Source organism: Channa argus, chromosome 16 (assembly GCF_033026475.1).
Source record: "Channa argus isolate prfri chromosome 16, Channa argus male v1.0, whole genome shotgun sequence".
In the NCBI taxonomy this organism is placed as follows: domain Eukaryota; kingdom Metazoa; phylum Chordata; class Actinopteri; order Anabantiformes; family Channidae; genus Channa; species Channa argus.
The window spans coordinates 11675848-11692916 of NC_090212.1; the positions used below are offsets into that span (position 1 = coordinate 11675848).

The following is a 17069-nucleotide window of genomic DNA, read 5'->3' on the forward strand; positions in this document are numbered from 1 at the left end:
ATAATTACCACCTAGGATGTAGCCATCTGTGCCGCCCTTTCACGGCCTGTTAAGTTGCTTTTCAGAAAGTTTACTGTTGACAGAGGGCACGCGAGAGGAGTTATCGCCAGATCTTGGTTAAAACACTACACACAAGTAATATTAAAAGCAGTACTAAGAAGCTGATATACAGGCAGAAGGGGGAGGATGAGACAAAAAAGATGATAGAAGTAGAGAAGCAGAGGATAAAGTAAAGGGTGGGCTTAGAACAATTGTTGAGGTTCAGCTGATAAACTTGCAACAACTATTGTATCATTAGCACCTAGTAACCATCTAGAGACTTGAACCGGAATGAAATGAGTATGAGAACACAGTGACCTCATTCAAGTTCACAATATCTCTCTCTTGTTTTGGTCCTAGAATGCACACTTTTCCTCTTGTTCCAGCTCTGTAACTTTTCATCAAATCCGTCCATCACTCAGAACTGCCTATTGTCATCAGCCATGAGGGACACCTGTGTTTCTGCAATAAGGCAGCAGTTATCATCAAGCTGTCGGATATCTGTCACTATGGCAGGATCTGTTTGGAAACCTTCGCTGTCAAAACCTGTCAAATTTCACTGAGTCTTTAATGAGAAAAAGTCAAGTTGAAACCACAGGCGCAGAGTGTGTGTGAGTGACAGAGCGAGCGAGCGAGAGCAGGCTGAGGGAACAGGTGCGTGGCTGGAAGCTGTGGTGGTGGTAGGAGCAGTAGGGGCTCAGTACAGTACGTCATGTCTGATAGCTGATGGTTCCAGTCTCACTAATCAAACGCATATCAACTGCCAGTGACTAAAAGACACATGAGTGATGTTACATAAAGAGCAGTGGGCTGTGAACTGCTTCAGCTCCATTTCACAAACTTCATGTTAAATCCAAACATGAAAATACTTTTTTCTACTGCAGCCTCCAACATAAAAAAAAGATTTTGAATTTTAATAAGAGAGCTACTTGCTAAACCAAATATTAACTGAACTTGAAAACATTTCTTTCACTAATTTTCTTTTACAGTTCTCTTTACAACTGGCGACATAGTTATCAAATCAAGCCTGTTTGTATTTGACTGCATGCTCACTGCAAACTGAATCCCTATGGTCTTATTTGTTCTCAGGTATGTCGTCATGACAGAAATCAGAGTTTTTTACCCTCCCTGTGGCTCCTTCACCAGGAAGCCCCGTTGTCTTAACAGGCCTGTCAGGTGCCAGGTGAGGAGGCTCAGGTGATTGACCTGAGGCAAACTTGTCCCAGATAAAATCCAGAGAATGAAGAGAGAGTGGTCTAAAAGGCAAGTGGAAAAAGAAGGCAAACAGGATTTGTAGTAGAAAAATGGCACAGATGAGTTTTATTATGGTGTTGATTGTCAAGCTAAGCTAAAAGTAGAGGATGAGAAGTTTGTGATGACATTAAAATTAGAAAGGTGTAGGGACAAGAGCAAACGTGATCCTCACACTAACAGGATCTTATGCAGGCGCCTCCTGTGTGAAAATGTTGTGACAATGCATTAACATTAGTTTAATATAACCATAACACTAAATTCTGGTGTTGTTTTGATTATTTTTAGAGAAAGACTTACGTTTTACAATCTACCTACTATTAGCCAGAAAAGAGCTTTTTCAAAAGAATTTAAGTAATAGATAGAGCAGCATCAACAAATACATACATTTGTTGATTGGACTGGCTAGAAACTTGTCTCGCTGAACCACCGTCACCTAATGAGAATAGAAATAGAATAGGTATCAAAGGTCTAAGGGGCAGAAAGCAGTATACCTGTAGCTATGCTAGGATAAAATAGATAAGAGCCAGGACCCAAGTCAAGTTATTTCAGTCAATGGTTGATCAACAATGGCCTCTGATCATAATTCCTGTGTGCAAGCATGAGCACGTTCTTAACCCTTAACCCACATCAAGAGATGGGAGGGAGCTCTTCGCTTTCAATTTTACTGTTTTTTTTTAAGCATTAAGTGAACCCTCCTTAGCCAGATCATCATCAAGAGTGCTTTACATGAAAGACATCAAGCATGCCAGGAATGAACGAGACATCGACTCACTGATCTACACCACTAGAATTGACAACCAGGACATTGGAATGTTATTCGGACTGGATGAGTGGGGTCGAGGGTAACAAGGACAGTAAAGGTAGTCGGAACTTAAAAGGCTGACCTACCAGAAGGCAACATAGCAGATGTTGAGGACAGCTACAAGTACCTTGGGATCCAGCAGACAAATGGGAACCATGAAGAGGCTGCAAGGAAAGCAGTAACTGCCAAATACCTACAGAGAGTAAGGCAAGTCCTGACAATTAGGCTAAATGGAAAGAACAAAGTCCCAGCGATGTTCACCTACGCCCTGCTGCTCATCAGGTAGCCCTCTGGAATAATGACATGGCCAAAGAGGAGATAAAAGTCACTGACATCAAGACATCATGGAAGCTTTCTAAAATGCAAGGAGGGTTTCACCCTTAATCCAGCATCCTGAGACAGTAAACTAAGCAGGAGGGTTGCAGAGGATTAGTGAGCATCAAAGCTGCTATCCAGGATAAAACAACATAGAACCATGCCACCAAGTGATGATGTGCTTATTGAGTATCTGAAGCAGAAGAAACTAGAGGAGCAAGACAGGGAAGAGCAGGAACCCTCATGAAGGCACAAACCCCTGACCCACCTCCAAAGTTGGTTGAGAATGACCAAGCCAAGTTCACGTGTTACTTCCAGATACAGACTGACAAACAGGTAAGGCCAACCAACCGGACATATTAGTGGTGGACAAACAGAAGAAGAAGGCCGTAATTACAGATGTAGCAACACCAGGAAGAAAGAACATGAGAAGCTTTAGAAATGCCAAGGGCTGAAAGAAGAGTTAGAAAAGATGTGGAAGGTGAAGGCACAAATGGTGTCTGTGGTAATTGACACCGGGGGCTTTAACTCTAAAAATGGTAGAGTGGTTTGAACAGATTCCAGGAACAACATCTGAGATCTCTGTCCAGAGTGCACTCCTAGGAATATGCCTTGTGGTGTATGTTTCCACCATGTCATGTTGCAGTGTGTACAGTACATTCAGACCCCCTTCACTTTTCTCTATCGTGTTATTGTATGTTGCAGCCTGATCCTATTGTTCAAATAATGTTTTTTCATTAATCAATTCTCAGACCAAGATAACTTAAATGCAACATAAAATTTTTAAAAGTGAAAGGGGTCTGAAAACTCTCTTAGTGCTCTGTATGCATGCCTGTCATATTCTACTGACTTTATCCACAAGTCTAAGTAGGTAAGGCCAGATTAAATAAAGATCCCTCAAGGAATTATGACATATTGCACTGATGAGAATAGGACATGTGACCTCATAGTGACCTTGACCTTTGGCACCAAAATCTAATCAATTCATTCTCGCGTCCCACTGGACGAATGTGCTACTTTTGAAGTAATTCCCTTTAAGGCAGTGGTTCCCCAATCCTGGTCCTCATGGAACCGTGCATTACCCACTGCTGATTACCTTGATCAGGTGGTTTTAGTCAGTCAGAAGTCAGAACATACCAATTTACTTTGTCTTCCCCAACTCCACCTTCATCTAAGGGGGTATTTTCCAGATGACAAGGGCAGGGGCCAGTGCCCCTTCTGGCCACACTCCTGGCTGGTTTATAAATCTGAATCATAATTCATAATTGTCCCGCACTATATCCTATACTTCTTAAGATCTGAATTATGTGTTTGTTTTTACAACACTCTAGTTCCCTCTTCTGGTGAACAGATTTGCCAGGAACATGAAGTGGAAGTCAAAATAACATTTAGGGTTTTTCCACAGCAGGAACATCACTGAACCGCAATCTGGACTTATAAACTAAAGATGGTCAGTTGTGGTTTGTTTTTCTACTGAGTGTTGGTGTTCCAGCTGCTTTGCAAGGATTTTTGCTGGTTTGTTTACTACAGCTATTACCAGCAACAGTACTACAGAGTTCTAATGCTTTAGGTGGTATGCATGTACAGAGATGTAAAGTTAAATAATTAACCATATTTTAGGTACAATGAAGCAAATGCATTTATCCAGAGACTTCGATAAATTAGAAACTCTTAGACATGTTGCAGATAATCCTGTATAGGAGGAGAGCCCCATCTACATTTCTATGCATTTCAAAACATATTAGAGATCTTAGTCATTTTATAGACGTTTTGCACTCTCAAAAACACATGATCACTACTGATTGTGACACATTTTCCTATACCCCCTTGCACTGATGTTTTAAGGGTTAAGAATTTGTTGGTTGATTTGTGAGTGCAGAGCAGCAGTGGAAGCTGATGAGGAGCAGGAGGACGGCTTGGCAGCAGGGTGTTGGAAGGTAGAGCCAGAGCAGACCAGCCTGATCGGACTGCAGCCAGCACACGTGTGATAGCAGAACCCAGTGTTCTGTACAGAGCAGGTGCAAAAGCCTTGTTTCTTCTCTTTTCATCCATCCGGTGCAGCTTGGCTTTCCATCTTCTGCTTTTCTGCGATGATAAACTCCACCCTGTCTCTCTGTCCATCTCTACATTTTCAGAGCCGCACCTCCGGCACCCCCCCATTCTCACTGTATCATACTTCATTTGTTCCAGATAACACATCAGCTTCAATGCCCATCTACAAAAACTGTCACCATGGTGCCCACAGATGGCAACTTCCTGTGGTCCTGCCCAGTGATTGGTGGAGAGACTTCCAAACAGAGAACAGCTGGTGAGGGATGATATATCACTGAGCGTTTGCACTTTCATTTTCAGGGTTGTCTTGTTAATGCTCCTAACCCAGCATCTGGCAGGAAATAGACACAAAGGCAGAGAGAGAGAGAACAACCTGTTCTTTGGCAGACCTTAACAAAAGCCTGACACGTGTCTGATGAACAGGCAGAGCTGTCGCAAATGTGATGGAGATGCTTGACACAATAAAACAAAGAATAGATGAGTGCAAGTGAATGTTTTCTGCAAAAACCTTTTTTTAAGAGCAGGGAATGATAATAAAAGCCTTCTAAAGCATCCATAAAGTTACTGAATACCTTGTGGAACTGTGAGAACAGTTAAAAAAAAACAAAAACATAAATGACACTTATGAAAATCAATTTTTGAAGGTAGATTTGTTTTGCTGACCCTCATTTAATAATTATGCATTTAATAATTATGCACAAGAAATGGGCAGATAAATATCAGTTATAAAGCTATATAATTCAAAATTGTAATTGTATGTCTGTTTTAAAAAGGATGTTGTTATTTTTCATATTATAAATATTGAAGGCAGATTTAGAAATGACATGTTTAACTGATGCCATTGATTTGCACACATTGTATCCTTTTGTGCTGTCCATCTCCCTCATAACAGAAAGGAGGATTACCCAGGTTTCACAGCAGAGGGAGCCACTTCACAACCTAATGGGCCAGAAGTCTTCTTCATGGTATGTTAAATGAATAAAGAGAACCGAATCACAAAAAACAACAACCTTTTAATAACTAGTGTCACAGTGTTAGTGAAAATGTAGATATACTGAATGCAGAGACTAGAGTTGTACAGAACTGATCCAAAAATACCATTTTACATTTACCATCTTGTTGATGTCTCAGTTACCACCCAGATCAATTGGTGTTGAATTACTAATTACTGAAACTGAACATGTCTTTTGTTAATACATCATGTCCTTTTACAATAATCCACTTACTGATGTGACTGAATTTTAATTGTTCAATCAGGCCCGGAAATAAAAACAAAAAACAGAGCTAGGTGAGGAGTTTGACAACGCTACCATCCCAAAGATCTTTAGAGGCTACAATACATTAATATGCATCAAGTAAAACTAAAACAAAATCATGCAGCTTATACTCATGACAACAGGGTATAAAATATAAATTGCTGCTCATACCTTAACTTTAGAATAGTTGCAAAGTAGAACTTGGGCTTTTAAATAAAATACCTTTTACCTTGCTTCCTATTTAAGGGCTAAATCTTTAAAGCAAGCCCTTAACTAAGTCAAACTGTCCTATTCCAATTAGGTCTTTATGTGGAGCCCTGCCAAGCCTTTTCTGGTGCTAGAAAGTGTAAATATGCAAATATGACCCTGTAGTGATTGTAAGGTTTACTGTTTGGCCCTTTTGTGTTAGTTGCATAATTCAGTGGCTTTCTATTTAGTGACAAAATGTAAAAAATGGAAGTCGTTATGATTTTGCTTAGCTGAAGCTAATTTGTGCCTGTCAAGACTTTGATAATGGTGATATCAGACCCCTGATTTTAATGTGATTAACTAGAAAAAGTACTGTTGCAATCTTGACTTTTGCTTGCGATTACACAGCAGACACCATACTACACACATCACAAATCCTATCCAGAAGTAAACCAATGCAACCCATATACAGTGCAGCGCTTACACAAAAAAAGCATTAAAATATTTTCCACCCTGTATAAACTGTTAATACATTACAAATATGTGGGTAAAATGCAAATACAATAGACAGCTTCATTTCCTTATCCCGTCCAGGAAATCTGCTTGGCACGATTGTCATAAAAACAACAAAAGCTTCAGGAATTAAACTTTTTTTTTAAGGAAAGAACCAAACATCAAAAGCAGAAAATTTGACTGGCTTTGATATTCAAATTGTCATGCTCATAAAATAGGTGAGGTCAGTTAAAGCAACAAAGGCTACAGATAAATACGTAAAAATTTAAGGCTACTAATAGCAATGATTATAACCATGAATACCAGAGTGAAAGGTGCAGATGATTAGCTACTGTTGTTAACTGCTGATCATCTTTTACGGTAAAGGTAGCCACACTTCCCATGAAATGCTACATGAACACTGGTGAATTACCCTGGAAGAAAAGGGTTAATGATGTAAATGAACTTTTTTTAAAAACAAAACATTGGAATGGCTGTGCATGAAAGCAAAACTCAAACTTTGTAATCAGAAAAACCTCACACAGGCCTTTTTGAAATGTTCTAAATAAATCCCCTTCTACTGATTGTGAAATTAAAGTTAAACTGAAAAAGGTATAATGGATGGTTTCTGAATAATTCCCTGATAAAATACAAGCCATGATATGCAAACATATGGTGACATTCAGCATCTTTTACTACATAATCCTACACATGCCATACATTTGATTATGATCACTCAGTAGCCTTCTAAGAATGGTGATGTACAAACTTGCATAGATAAAGTGATATAGTATAGAGCAGCTTAACAACTATGTGCCCAAAAATGGAACATTCTTTTAGATTTTTTCCTCTATAAGCTTTTCTGATATCTTTGTAAGGAATAGCTGCTTGATGTTGGCAGTCTAACTACCAACAAGACAAAACGTTGACACTCGGACCACTAACATATGCAAGTTTGCAATTTGGGCTAGCAGGTATTTGTTAAGTCTCAAAGAGTAGGAAATCTGTCCTGAGGTTGACATCATTCATGCTGATGGTTAGATGGATGTTGGTCAGCACTTTCTGCTCAAAGAGGCTTAGGAAATACAGGCCCTCGCTTACACAGAACATTAGTTTAGGGCTTTACTTTTCACCCATTTTTTTTTTTTAACAGTATGGCTATAAACAGTGTGGCATATGAATGACATCATAGAATCATTTCAATATAAAGGGCTTCAGTGATGGACTGCAATGCTTTAAAATGCCTTCCAACATGCTTTTCCTGGGTATATTGGGGTTTTTGACCTTGACCTCTTTAATGCACAGGGGGAAATGTCTGATTTTGGCTATTCTAAATTTAAGGCTATTTCTATTTGGCTAAATCACCATCCGGGGACTGAGAATTAAAGGAGTGACATCTCTTATAGTGAAGTATTAAAATGGTTCCACAACATGTGGATGTGCAGTGCTTTGATATAAATTAATGCTGAACTTAAAGGGGAGCACCACCCAGTTGGGAAGATTTCTGCATCTAGTATCAGAAAACGTTCACAAAATATGACTTTAACAACTGAAGGTGTGTCAAAGAGAGTGTATTTAGAGAAAGTGACAAAAATGAAATAAAAAAAAAAACACTGTTAATAAAACTAGTATTTGTGACAGAAAATAAGTGTATTTTTAGATTTGAGTGGAAATCCCCTTTAATGTGTGTACAGTTTGGAATAAGCTCAGACGTACAACACAGACACTACTCTGAGCACAGTTCTTTTAAAAGCAACAGGTTATAAAACATTGACATCATCAAGAGGATGTGCTGTACATTTGGGTTGAGAGTGACAACAAGCTCCCATCTCTACCTCAGTCGAAAACATGACAAGGAGATCCATGTTCTGTGTGCAAAGCAAGTGAACACCAAATGTGTGGTGTAACGCTTAATGCTACTGACTGAATCTGTAGAGCTACATCAGGTGTCGTTGGTTTGGGGAAAAGCTTTTGTTGCGTACGACAGAGTGACAAAACAGACAGATAAAGCAAATGTTCTATGCTCCTGCGTGATAATGTCCATACAAGAGAAAAGCTCAACATTGATTTTTCCGTTGCTTCCAATGACTCCACACCACAGTATCCCACTTCTGGCCCTGACTTCCTCCACATCCCCAAACCACCATCGTGTTACACACTAAGACACAGTAGTCCTCGTCTGACCTTCGACCCTGCACCTCTCTTCAGGCCAGGGTCTAGGGTTGCTTCTCTACCACGCCTCTTTCATGCAGTGCAGTGGATCCCAAAGCAGCTGTGGGCTGGTGCGGGCTCAGCCCAAATAAACAAAGCGCTCAAAGCTGGTGGGAGGAAAATAATGTGAAGGGGTGACAAAAGGGAAAATAGATGGCCCATCCTTGGAGTGGCTCTCCACTCCAGCCCTGACGGTATGTTTAAGTTGGCAATGGGTCATCATCACCTTTGCTGCACTTGCACTTGCAGCAGAGGACAATAGGAGTAGCCAGGAGGAGGAAAGGGGAGGCAACCAGAAGGAGCAGGCCAAAGCCAGCAAAGATCCCCACAACCTGCAGGGAGTGAGAGCAGTTAGGGATTAGTTTATTTAGGTGCATTAACCTATCCATCCATCCATATAAGGAAATTATACTTCCAAGCAAATAATAAAAAAAAAAAACATTTTATAATTTTACTTGTACTGATTAAAAGTTGTTGTTATCCCACTGCTTCATAGGTCTGGCCTTAAATCCTTGGAAACAGCAATATCACATGTTGTCCAGCAGAGGTCATCATTGCAAAACAGTTTTCAGTAAAGTGCTTAACGAACTTCAGAAAGGTCAGTTTTTCCACTAATTTGTAGTTGTTATTTATTTTAAGTAACAAAATCATCATTAACACATTTTTTCTTTCTACAGACTACCACCACCCTCAGGCAAGCATTGTCCAATTTAGAGAGAGAGAGAGAGAATGCCAAGGGACCGACAAGAGGTAAGCTTTTCCAATTGAGGATATTAGCAACAACTTGAAAAACCTGCTGCCCACTATAGGGACTGGTAAACAGTTAAGTAGTTAAAGATTAAGTGTTAGGATGAAGACATGATTGTGAAAAGCAAGTCTTGTGTAGTTGATACATGAAAGTAATTTTAACTATAATGGGACGGTTACATTACACCGGTGTAAACTGTTTAACAGTATTACTCATATCACATAAACTGATATTAAAAACGAAGATTAAATTAAAACTGCACTCTTATTAGCAGGGCAGACTAGTTAAGTCACCACATGAGGGAGCCAGACACAAGCAGACTCAAAGCCCCAGAATGGAATACATAAACAGGATCACATACAACAGTCACTTTTATTTATTTATATATACACACATTTAAAAATATTAATTTATACTGATGGACTTGTGAAAACATTTTCACAAGATAACCTTTCCCACCTCATCTTTCATGAGGGGGAGAGAGAGGGAGGCCTTGAAGAAACGAGGTGGGGGGTGAATGAGGAAAACAAGAAAGAGACAAAGACACAGAATAGTGAAGCTATAGCTGGCTTCCATCAGCTGAACTGGAATCACATGACTCAGCAGGCCTCAGTGGTCAACAGATGTTGCCCAGTGGTATGCTGGACAAGTATGCTGGACAAAGGGACGTGCCACCCCATAAATAGATTTATTGGATAATGACAGATACAATGGAGAAATGTGTGAACTAAACAACTGAGTCTGCCTCTGTCATGACTTCAGATATTACATAATACCCTGTCTAATCCATAATTTCACATGGACAATTTTACATACAGAGCACTACATATGACTCCTAATGTGTCGCTTTGTTTGGTAAACTAATAGTAAATAGGTATCTTATTTATACTCTTATACAAGTTTGTTCAGGTAATCATTTTGCAGGTGAGTTTTAAAGGATTACATAACCTTTTTTTTCTAAGTGAAGTGTGTTCATAAAACAGCAGGACACCAAGCACCAGATTTTCTCACTGCACATGGTACAGGGCGTCCTTTTCCTATTGTGCTGTCAAGATAATGTTAGCCCATCACTAAAGGAGTGTGTGGAAGCCAGTACAGCACATGTATCTCAGAGAGAGAAAGAGAGAGAGAGATGGGTTTATTACCTGTGTTCTGTGCCAGATAACAGAAGCTCTGGAGTGGCCAAGTTTGTTTCGACAGGGACCTTTGTCATAGTGAATCAAGAGAAAGTCGTCCTGTCACACAAAACAGATAAACATGGGCCATTACTAGTCTAAAGGTCCCTGACAACTGTTCTGAGAAAATTGCTTTTTTAATAACCTGTAGTGCAGTTGTTTACATAATTAACATTACGTAAGTCAGAATTGTATACAAATTCAGCTGTGACTGTCATTTCAAGAAAAAAAAAGAAGCTGTTTTTATACCAGTACCAAGGTAAAGCTAAAATTTACTGATAATGAAAGTGACTGTGGTCACAGGAAGACTAATTGTCTACATTTAACATTACCACAATGTGTTATGCAGAATAATTTAGCTCTCTATTGCAGTAAATATCAAGGAATGAAGACATTTTAAAAGACTAACTCACATCCAGAGACTCCAGACAGTACCAGCAGAAGGCATGTTTGCAGTTTTTGCACATCATCTGTGCACAGCCCTCATCCCTCTCAATGTAAACTTTACATTTAGGACAGCGCTTGATTGGTGCATCATCCTCTTCATTCTTATAGAATGAGCTGTGGAGAAGAGAGACATGAGCCTGATATGTTTTTTGTTTCTTTTAAATCCCATAGCTGACCAAAAATCCAAAACCATTTCACTTCACTAGAAGCTCTGGAGATGAGATTGCTTTTATGCAGCAATCAATATTTATAGTCTTTGGTGTAATACGATTGTTTGAAATGGGGGCTAGTTCATGAGCAGGCAACTTTTCTAAAATGCACCAATCACTAAATGGCATCTCCCAGTATCAATTTCTCCTGTTTCTGTAAAAGTGCTGACTCCTAAAATCTGGAAGTGAGCAGGCAGCTCCAATTCTGACGATCGTCCTAGAACAACAAACAAGCCCATTTATCTCTAAAGCTTCTCCACTAAATTATTGTACTGAATTACAGCACATTCTGCACATCTGTTGATCTGACACACGACTGGAAAACAAGACTGTTCTATATTTGCTTAGACAGAGGGAGAACATGGGATTCTTGCTCCGACTTTAATTAGCCACTCTGATGTAATGCTGCATTTTTCTCTCTTGCTACAGTAGATTAGGTGCAGAATTTCTTAAGTCACAAAATGCCTGGGGTGAAAAAAAAGTCAGAATCCACCTTTCAGAGACAACTTTACACTGAACCAGTGCAGTGTGTAGACCTGCTAATCCCATCTCATCCTACTTTACTGGAGTTCTTTTTATGTCCACTTATTGATTTGCGCATGAGACCTGCAAAACATCCACCCAGTCCAGCTGTCAGTCTATAAATGAGAATGTGCCAATTAAATCGTGCTGGATATGGACAAGCGATGCTGAACACCAGTCAGGTGAGCTATTACATGTGGACTGCTACTCCAGACCTGAGAAAATCTATATAATTTCAAGGAAGGGCATCTGTAGATGAGGCCCCGCTAATGTCCGAACATGCCAAAACAGAATGACTTTCAAAGAGGTGGTGAAATAATGCTGGATAATAAGCTGGAAACTGCTAGGATACATTTTTACCTGCCTGCTACTGTGTTAAGTCATTAACTGTAATTATTGAGATATTAAAATGATATCTTTGTAACACTGCTTTGCACCTGGTTTAAGTGGGCGAATATTTACCTAAGCAATTATTCTATACCTACAATTACATGTTGAGCAATGTCAAGAATAGTATTAGTGACATTTTGTATTTAATTGAAGAGAAGTGTCTCAGTCAAGGTTTTTTTCTCCCCAAATGGTCTATAAAAATGTCCAGCATAATTTCTGAATCTCAAACTGATATTTATCGTAATTGTTTATTTTGCTCAGCTATAGTTAAGGCCTGGCACTGTAGCAAAGCCTTTATCTGAAGAGATTCATGGATTACAGAATACACGTGCAGATATCTGACATATTGAACTAAGGGCATTAAAACATTGTACGTTAGATAATAAGTAGAAACAGTTAAAAACTAAAAAACTGTACTTGTTTTCTCCTGGTAGGAAGGAAGTAATGGGCAGGTTGTTTTCCTGGCAGGCCTGCCCAGGGTGCCAGTTGGCCTTGCAGGCAGAGCAGAATTCGAGGGCACAAACACCACACTGGACCAATTGAGGCAGTGCTAGAGAATCGGTTTCTTTTAGTTGGCATACGGCCTGACAGGTCGAGGAAGGGCACCACGTCCGGCACGGGTCCAGCAGTACCTCTGATGGCACAAAATAAGTTATGTGGTCACGAAGTTCACCAAAATCACATTGGCAATTAAAGAAAATATATAATTGGAGTTAAGAAATCTATTTACTACGGGAGCAGCTAATGCTTTAGAAATGAACGTACTGTGCTTGTGACTAAAAGAGACCCGATTTGTGTTTTCCTCCAGTTCGGTTTTAAGTTCATGGTGTAACTCACTTGTCCTTGTACTGTATCTTTTCCTTCCTCTCGCTTCTCTGCCAAGAACTCAGAGCACACATTTCACATGAACTCTTGGCTCAGTCTGAGGAATATGGAATGGTTACAGCAACTGTTCCGCCTGAACGGACCGGGACATTAATGAGACGGCCGAATGCCCATGTGCAGGCACCATCAACGGCTCAACAGTGGATTTCTATTTCTTTTCAGGATCCCGCTTTTTGTTGCTATATAGAGTGGGTTTGGAAATATTCTGACCCCTTTAATTTTGCCCTCCTCAGTATGAAGATCTAATGTTAAATTAATAATTTTTCATACATTTTTACTTTCTTACGATAAGTTACAGACAGTAGTCTAATAGAATAAAATTATAATTTTATCTATAAAAAAACAATATCAAACTTGTGCATCAAGTGAAACAGTTTCTCTTTGGGTTTATGCATTTTTTCAGGTCTACATGTTCTGTGTACAGTTTGTCCTACTGTGTAGGTGGAAAGTACCATCAAGGAGTGACAGTACAGACTGCCTCTTTGTCTTGGTAGTAGCTGAACACTAATATTACTCAATAGCGTGTCTACATGCAGCATCGCAACACAGCCTTCCATTACCAGTATATAAGCATTTTATCAAAATGTAAAAAACAAATATTAAATAAACATTTAGTCAGCAGTGTAAAAAAAATTTAACTTAAAGACCTGCCTTCCTTAGTCTGACACATTACAAGTTTAGATCTCAACCAATACAACAGACAACTTGTGTCACCTGTCAGTGCTGAGGAATGAAATTTACTGAGAAATGATTCATAGTTATATTTTCTATTAGCTTTGTGCAGATACCCTGTGGTGTAATTCAGTAGCAAAATCATCCACAGGAGGGTGAATGACTGATTCCACACAGAGCACGCAGCAGTACAGCTACATGTGCAAAACACGATTGGCGTCATCCTTTTGTGTGTCACAGAAAAACACAGCTTCCCCGGAGGAAAGCATGGTCCACGTGTGTCTGCGATTGACATCCATTGCCCACACACTGAGGAACTATCACTGACGTACGGTGGCTGCTTTTGTATTGACTCACCCCTCTCAAACTGAAGCTTCTTGTATCTCTGCATCATTTCTGTTGCCACCATGCACTCAATCTGCAGGGAGAGGAGAAGTGGGAGGGAATAAGCAGGTCATTGTGCATATTTATAGACAGAAACTGCAAGAAGCAATTATACAATCAGTATGTGAATAACATTTTTTGAACGATGTCAAATTCACATCTCTACAAGATGATACAAGAACTTACTACTTGCTTACCAATAATGTATTTTATTCTATTTGCAAAATAAGGTTAAAAATTAAAAGCACTAATTTAAGGAGAAATAATGTGAACATTCAGGCTTTGTAAAAGAGATGTCAATTACAATGTGAAGCCACTCCTGTCAGGGCTGACAGAGTAGATGCATGCATTGTCTGACAGGCAGGACAAGCTGGGGTTCTATTAAGGGCCTGTGACATTGATTGATTAGCAACATAAGGATGTGGTCTAAACTGTACTGTGCCTCAGAGACCAAGTGAGAGAGTGAGTCTATCAACCAACCCACCTAGAAGCTGAAGAGCCCTTCTCCTTCAGATTGACCTCTGCTGGATGAAATGGGCAGGCATGCTCATTATATTAGAATACACACACTGCCACACTTCCACATCTGAGGAAGCATAGTGGGGTTAAACTACCACTGCAGATGTGTTAGTCTCACCAATTCCTACTTTTTTGGGGGGAATTATACAAGTGCATATAGTAGTTGTTGTGAAAGTTCCATGCAAACTGTACAAAATTAAAGTGTGACCACTGTTTGTGGAGACTGATAGGAACATAAAGTCCCTTCTCAGTCCAATCTAAAGAAAAGACATGCTGGAAATTCAGTTCATGAGCCTGATAAGCTGCAGGGGATGGTCTAGCTATTGCCAACCAGTCAACACCTAAAGAACCATCTAATCTTAATGACAAAGTAAAACAATTTTTTCCTTTGATCAGTACCTCATTTTCCTGCAAGTGTCCTTGTTTGGGACACGCAGAGTCTGGACAGGTAATTGCAGTTTCAAGGCCTTCTTTAATCAGGAGTTCCACATACTGCTTCAGGCACTGGGGGGGGGAGACAGAAAACCCTTCATTGACACAGTTCAATATGCTGTCAGTGAAATGAAAAAGGGAAAACAAACCGACTACCTACTGAACTAGAAAAGTTGGTCAACAAAAACAGGCAAGAAGTTTCTCAAGATCACACAGTCTGTTGAATACAGTACGTGACATTACATTGTGACGCTGACAGAGTTAAGTGAAGACCTGAAACGGCACTAATGGATATTTTTGAACAAACAAGAGGAGAAAATAAATGATTCCTTTTTTTTCCAGCCTGTAACTTCAAATGTGCATTCAGCTGAACTGAATATAAACAGACTCAACCCTAGATGTCCAGGACTGGACAGACTGGACAAGCAAAATTATAAGTTAGTGGCTTGTGGGGAAAGCAATTATCATTTAGCAGTTGAAAGCCAGATATTTTCCACTGTAGATGGTGAGCTTAGTTATAAAAGTAATTCTTTGTATTTACATTGTAAATGACCTTTATATAAACTGTAATTTGGTAATCACTGCTGCCACTCAGGCTGTGTTACAGGAAGTGTCTTCTATTTTTATGCTTGGGCATTGTTTCCTCTTCTCTTGGCTAAGATCACACAGCCAGTTGCTATTGCTGTTGTCCTGCCTTGGCCTTTTCACGCATGTGCATTGTTGCAGAGAAGACATGCGAGATTAGTAAACTGTTCAGAAATTATCGATGATTTCAATGATGGGGTTTTTTTTTGTCCAATGTTTGCTTAATACTGATTCCCATCTGTTAATTATATTTGCCTACAGTAAGTGTGTAGGTAAAAGATGCATCTGACAAAAGAAAAAGTGGTTTAAAATGTAAAAAAAAATAAGTGGGAGAATGAAAGTATGCTGCTGTACAATGTCACTCGGTCTACATGTGCTTGTACAACAGTCTTTACCCTCAAACACACTTTGAGTCAGAGTCCGGAACTGCGTTGGGTCCCCCGCATAAAACACTCATTGCATGAGTGTTTCGTACAAGTCATTCTGCAATCCTGCTAATAAGCAGCTACCACCTGGATGAGTTTTTAAGTGAGTGACTGCACCGATCAGTCACAACAGGAACACCAGCTGGTGGTTTTAATGATGTGGTGGACGTGGGCCAGCGGGACAAAAATATAATGCTGAACAACAGGTGTCAGAGCTTGTTGTGTATGACGCTGTGTGGCTGCAGACCAGTCAAGTGTCAATGCTGAACCCTGTCTACCACATCACCAGGTGGTGTGAATACTGTGGCTAATTGGTGTATGTATTTAACAAAATTTAGCTTATGCTTTGTGCACGGGTCGAGTCACAGGTCTTTGCAGGACTCTGCTTTGAGTACTAACAGACACCAGCTACAGAGACACAGAGACTCTCTGCTGTGCTGAGATAAGAATCCATCAAAATGTTCGTTGTACTGGAGCTATAAAAAAAAACCCATCAACTACAGAAATGTGCTGGCCACAGACATGCCACCTCTCAGTCATTGTTCTGTTGACAACTTGAACAGATAAGCAGCTGGAGTGTCCTCACCAGTGTACAGAAGACACATTGGCACTGTGTGATGGTTGTCATCTGCTCTAGAGGGAACTCTCCAAGGCACAGCTTACATGAGACCAAGGGGTCCACGGCCAGCTCCCACGTGGGACGGTACCGTGCTGTGGTCATCTTCACCGCCACTGAGCTAAAAGAAAGAAGAGCAAGAAGAAAGTCAGTGAAAGCTACAGTTAATATAGCAAAAAGAATCAGACACTAAATGTAACAGTCCTGCTGATGATAAAAGAAACTCTTAGAGTGAAAATACAGGTGACTCAGGTTTATTTGAATGTATTTTTAAAAAAATAATTCCAAGATGGGATGTTTTAATTGTGAAACCATAATTATGATGGTATGAGCATGGACTGAAAATGTACTGTGAGTTGTGTCCAGTGAATGTGCCAAAAAACAAAGAGACCAGCTGTATGTAGAAAGACACCAGCCCTCTGCCTGAATGCTTTTTATTAGTTGTGTTCA

At 39.8% G+C, this 17069-nt stretch overlaps 1 protein-coding gene and 1 long non-coding RNA gene across 2 annotated transcripts in view; one reads left to right on the forward strand and one right to left on the reverse strand.

Annotated features, from left to right (window-relative positions):
* Nucleotides 1-9366, forward strand: LOC137100974 (uncharacterized). Its single transcript, XR_010910973.1, has 4 exons — nucleotides 1-4718; nucleotides 5355-5427; nucleotides 9107-9208; nucleotides 9288-9366. It is a non-coding gene; the product is annotated as an uncharacterized lncRNA (long non-coding RNA).
* The window catches only part of rnf144aa (ring finger protein 144aa), a 25601-nt gene continuing 13987 nt past the window's right edge, over nucleotides 5456-17069 (reverse strand). The window contains exons 2-8 of the mRNA XM_067478731.1: nucleotides 16590-16740; nucleotides 14961-15065; nucleotides 14016-14076; nucleotides 12519-12735; nucleotides 10947-11094; nucleotides 10504-10593; nucleotides 5456-8942 (exon numbers count right to left, since the gene is read on the reverse strand). Coding sequence (XP_067334832.1) covers nucleotides 8811-8942; nucleotides 10504-10593; nucleotides 10947-11094; nucleotides 12519-12735; nucleotides 14016-14076; nucleotides 14961-15065; nucleotides 16590-16724 — 888 coding nt within the window. The 5' untranslated portion in view covers nucleotides 16725-16740 and the 3' untranslated portion in view covers nucleotides 5456-8810. The remainder of the gene's footprint in view (nucleotides 8943-10503; nucleotides 10594-10946; nucleotides 11095-12518; nucleotides 12736-14015; nucleotides 14077-14960; nucleotides 15066-16589; nucleotides 16741-17069) is intronic.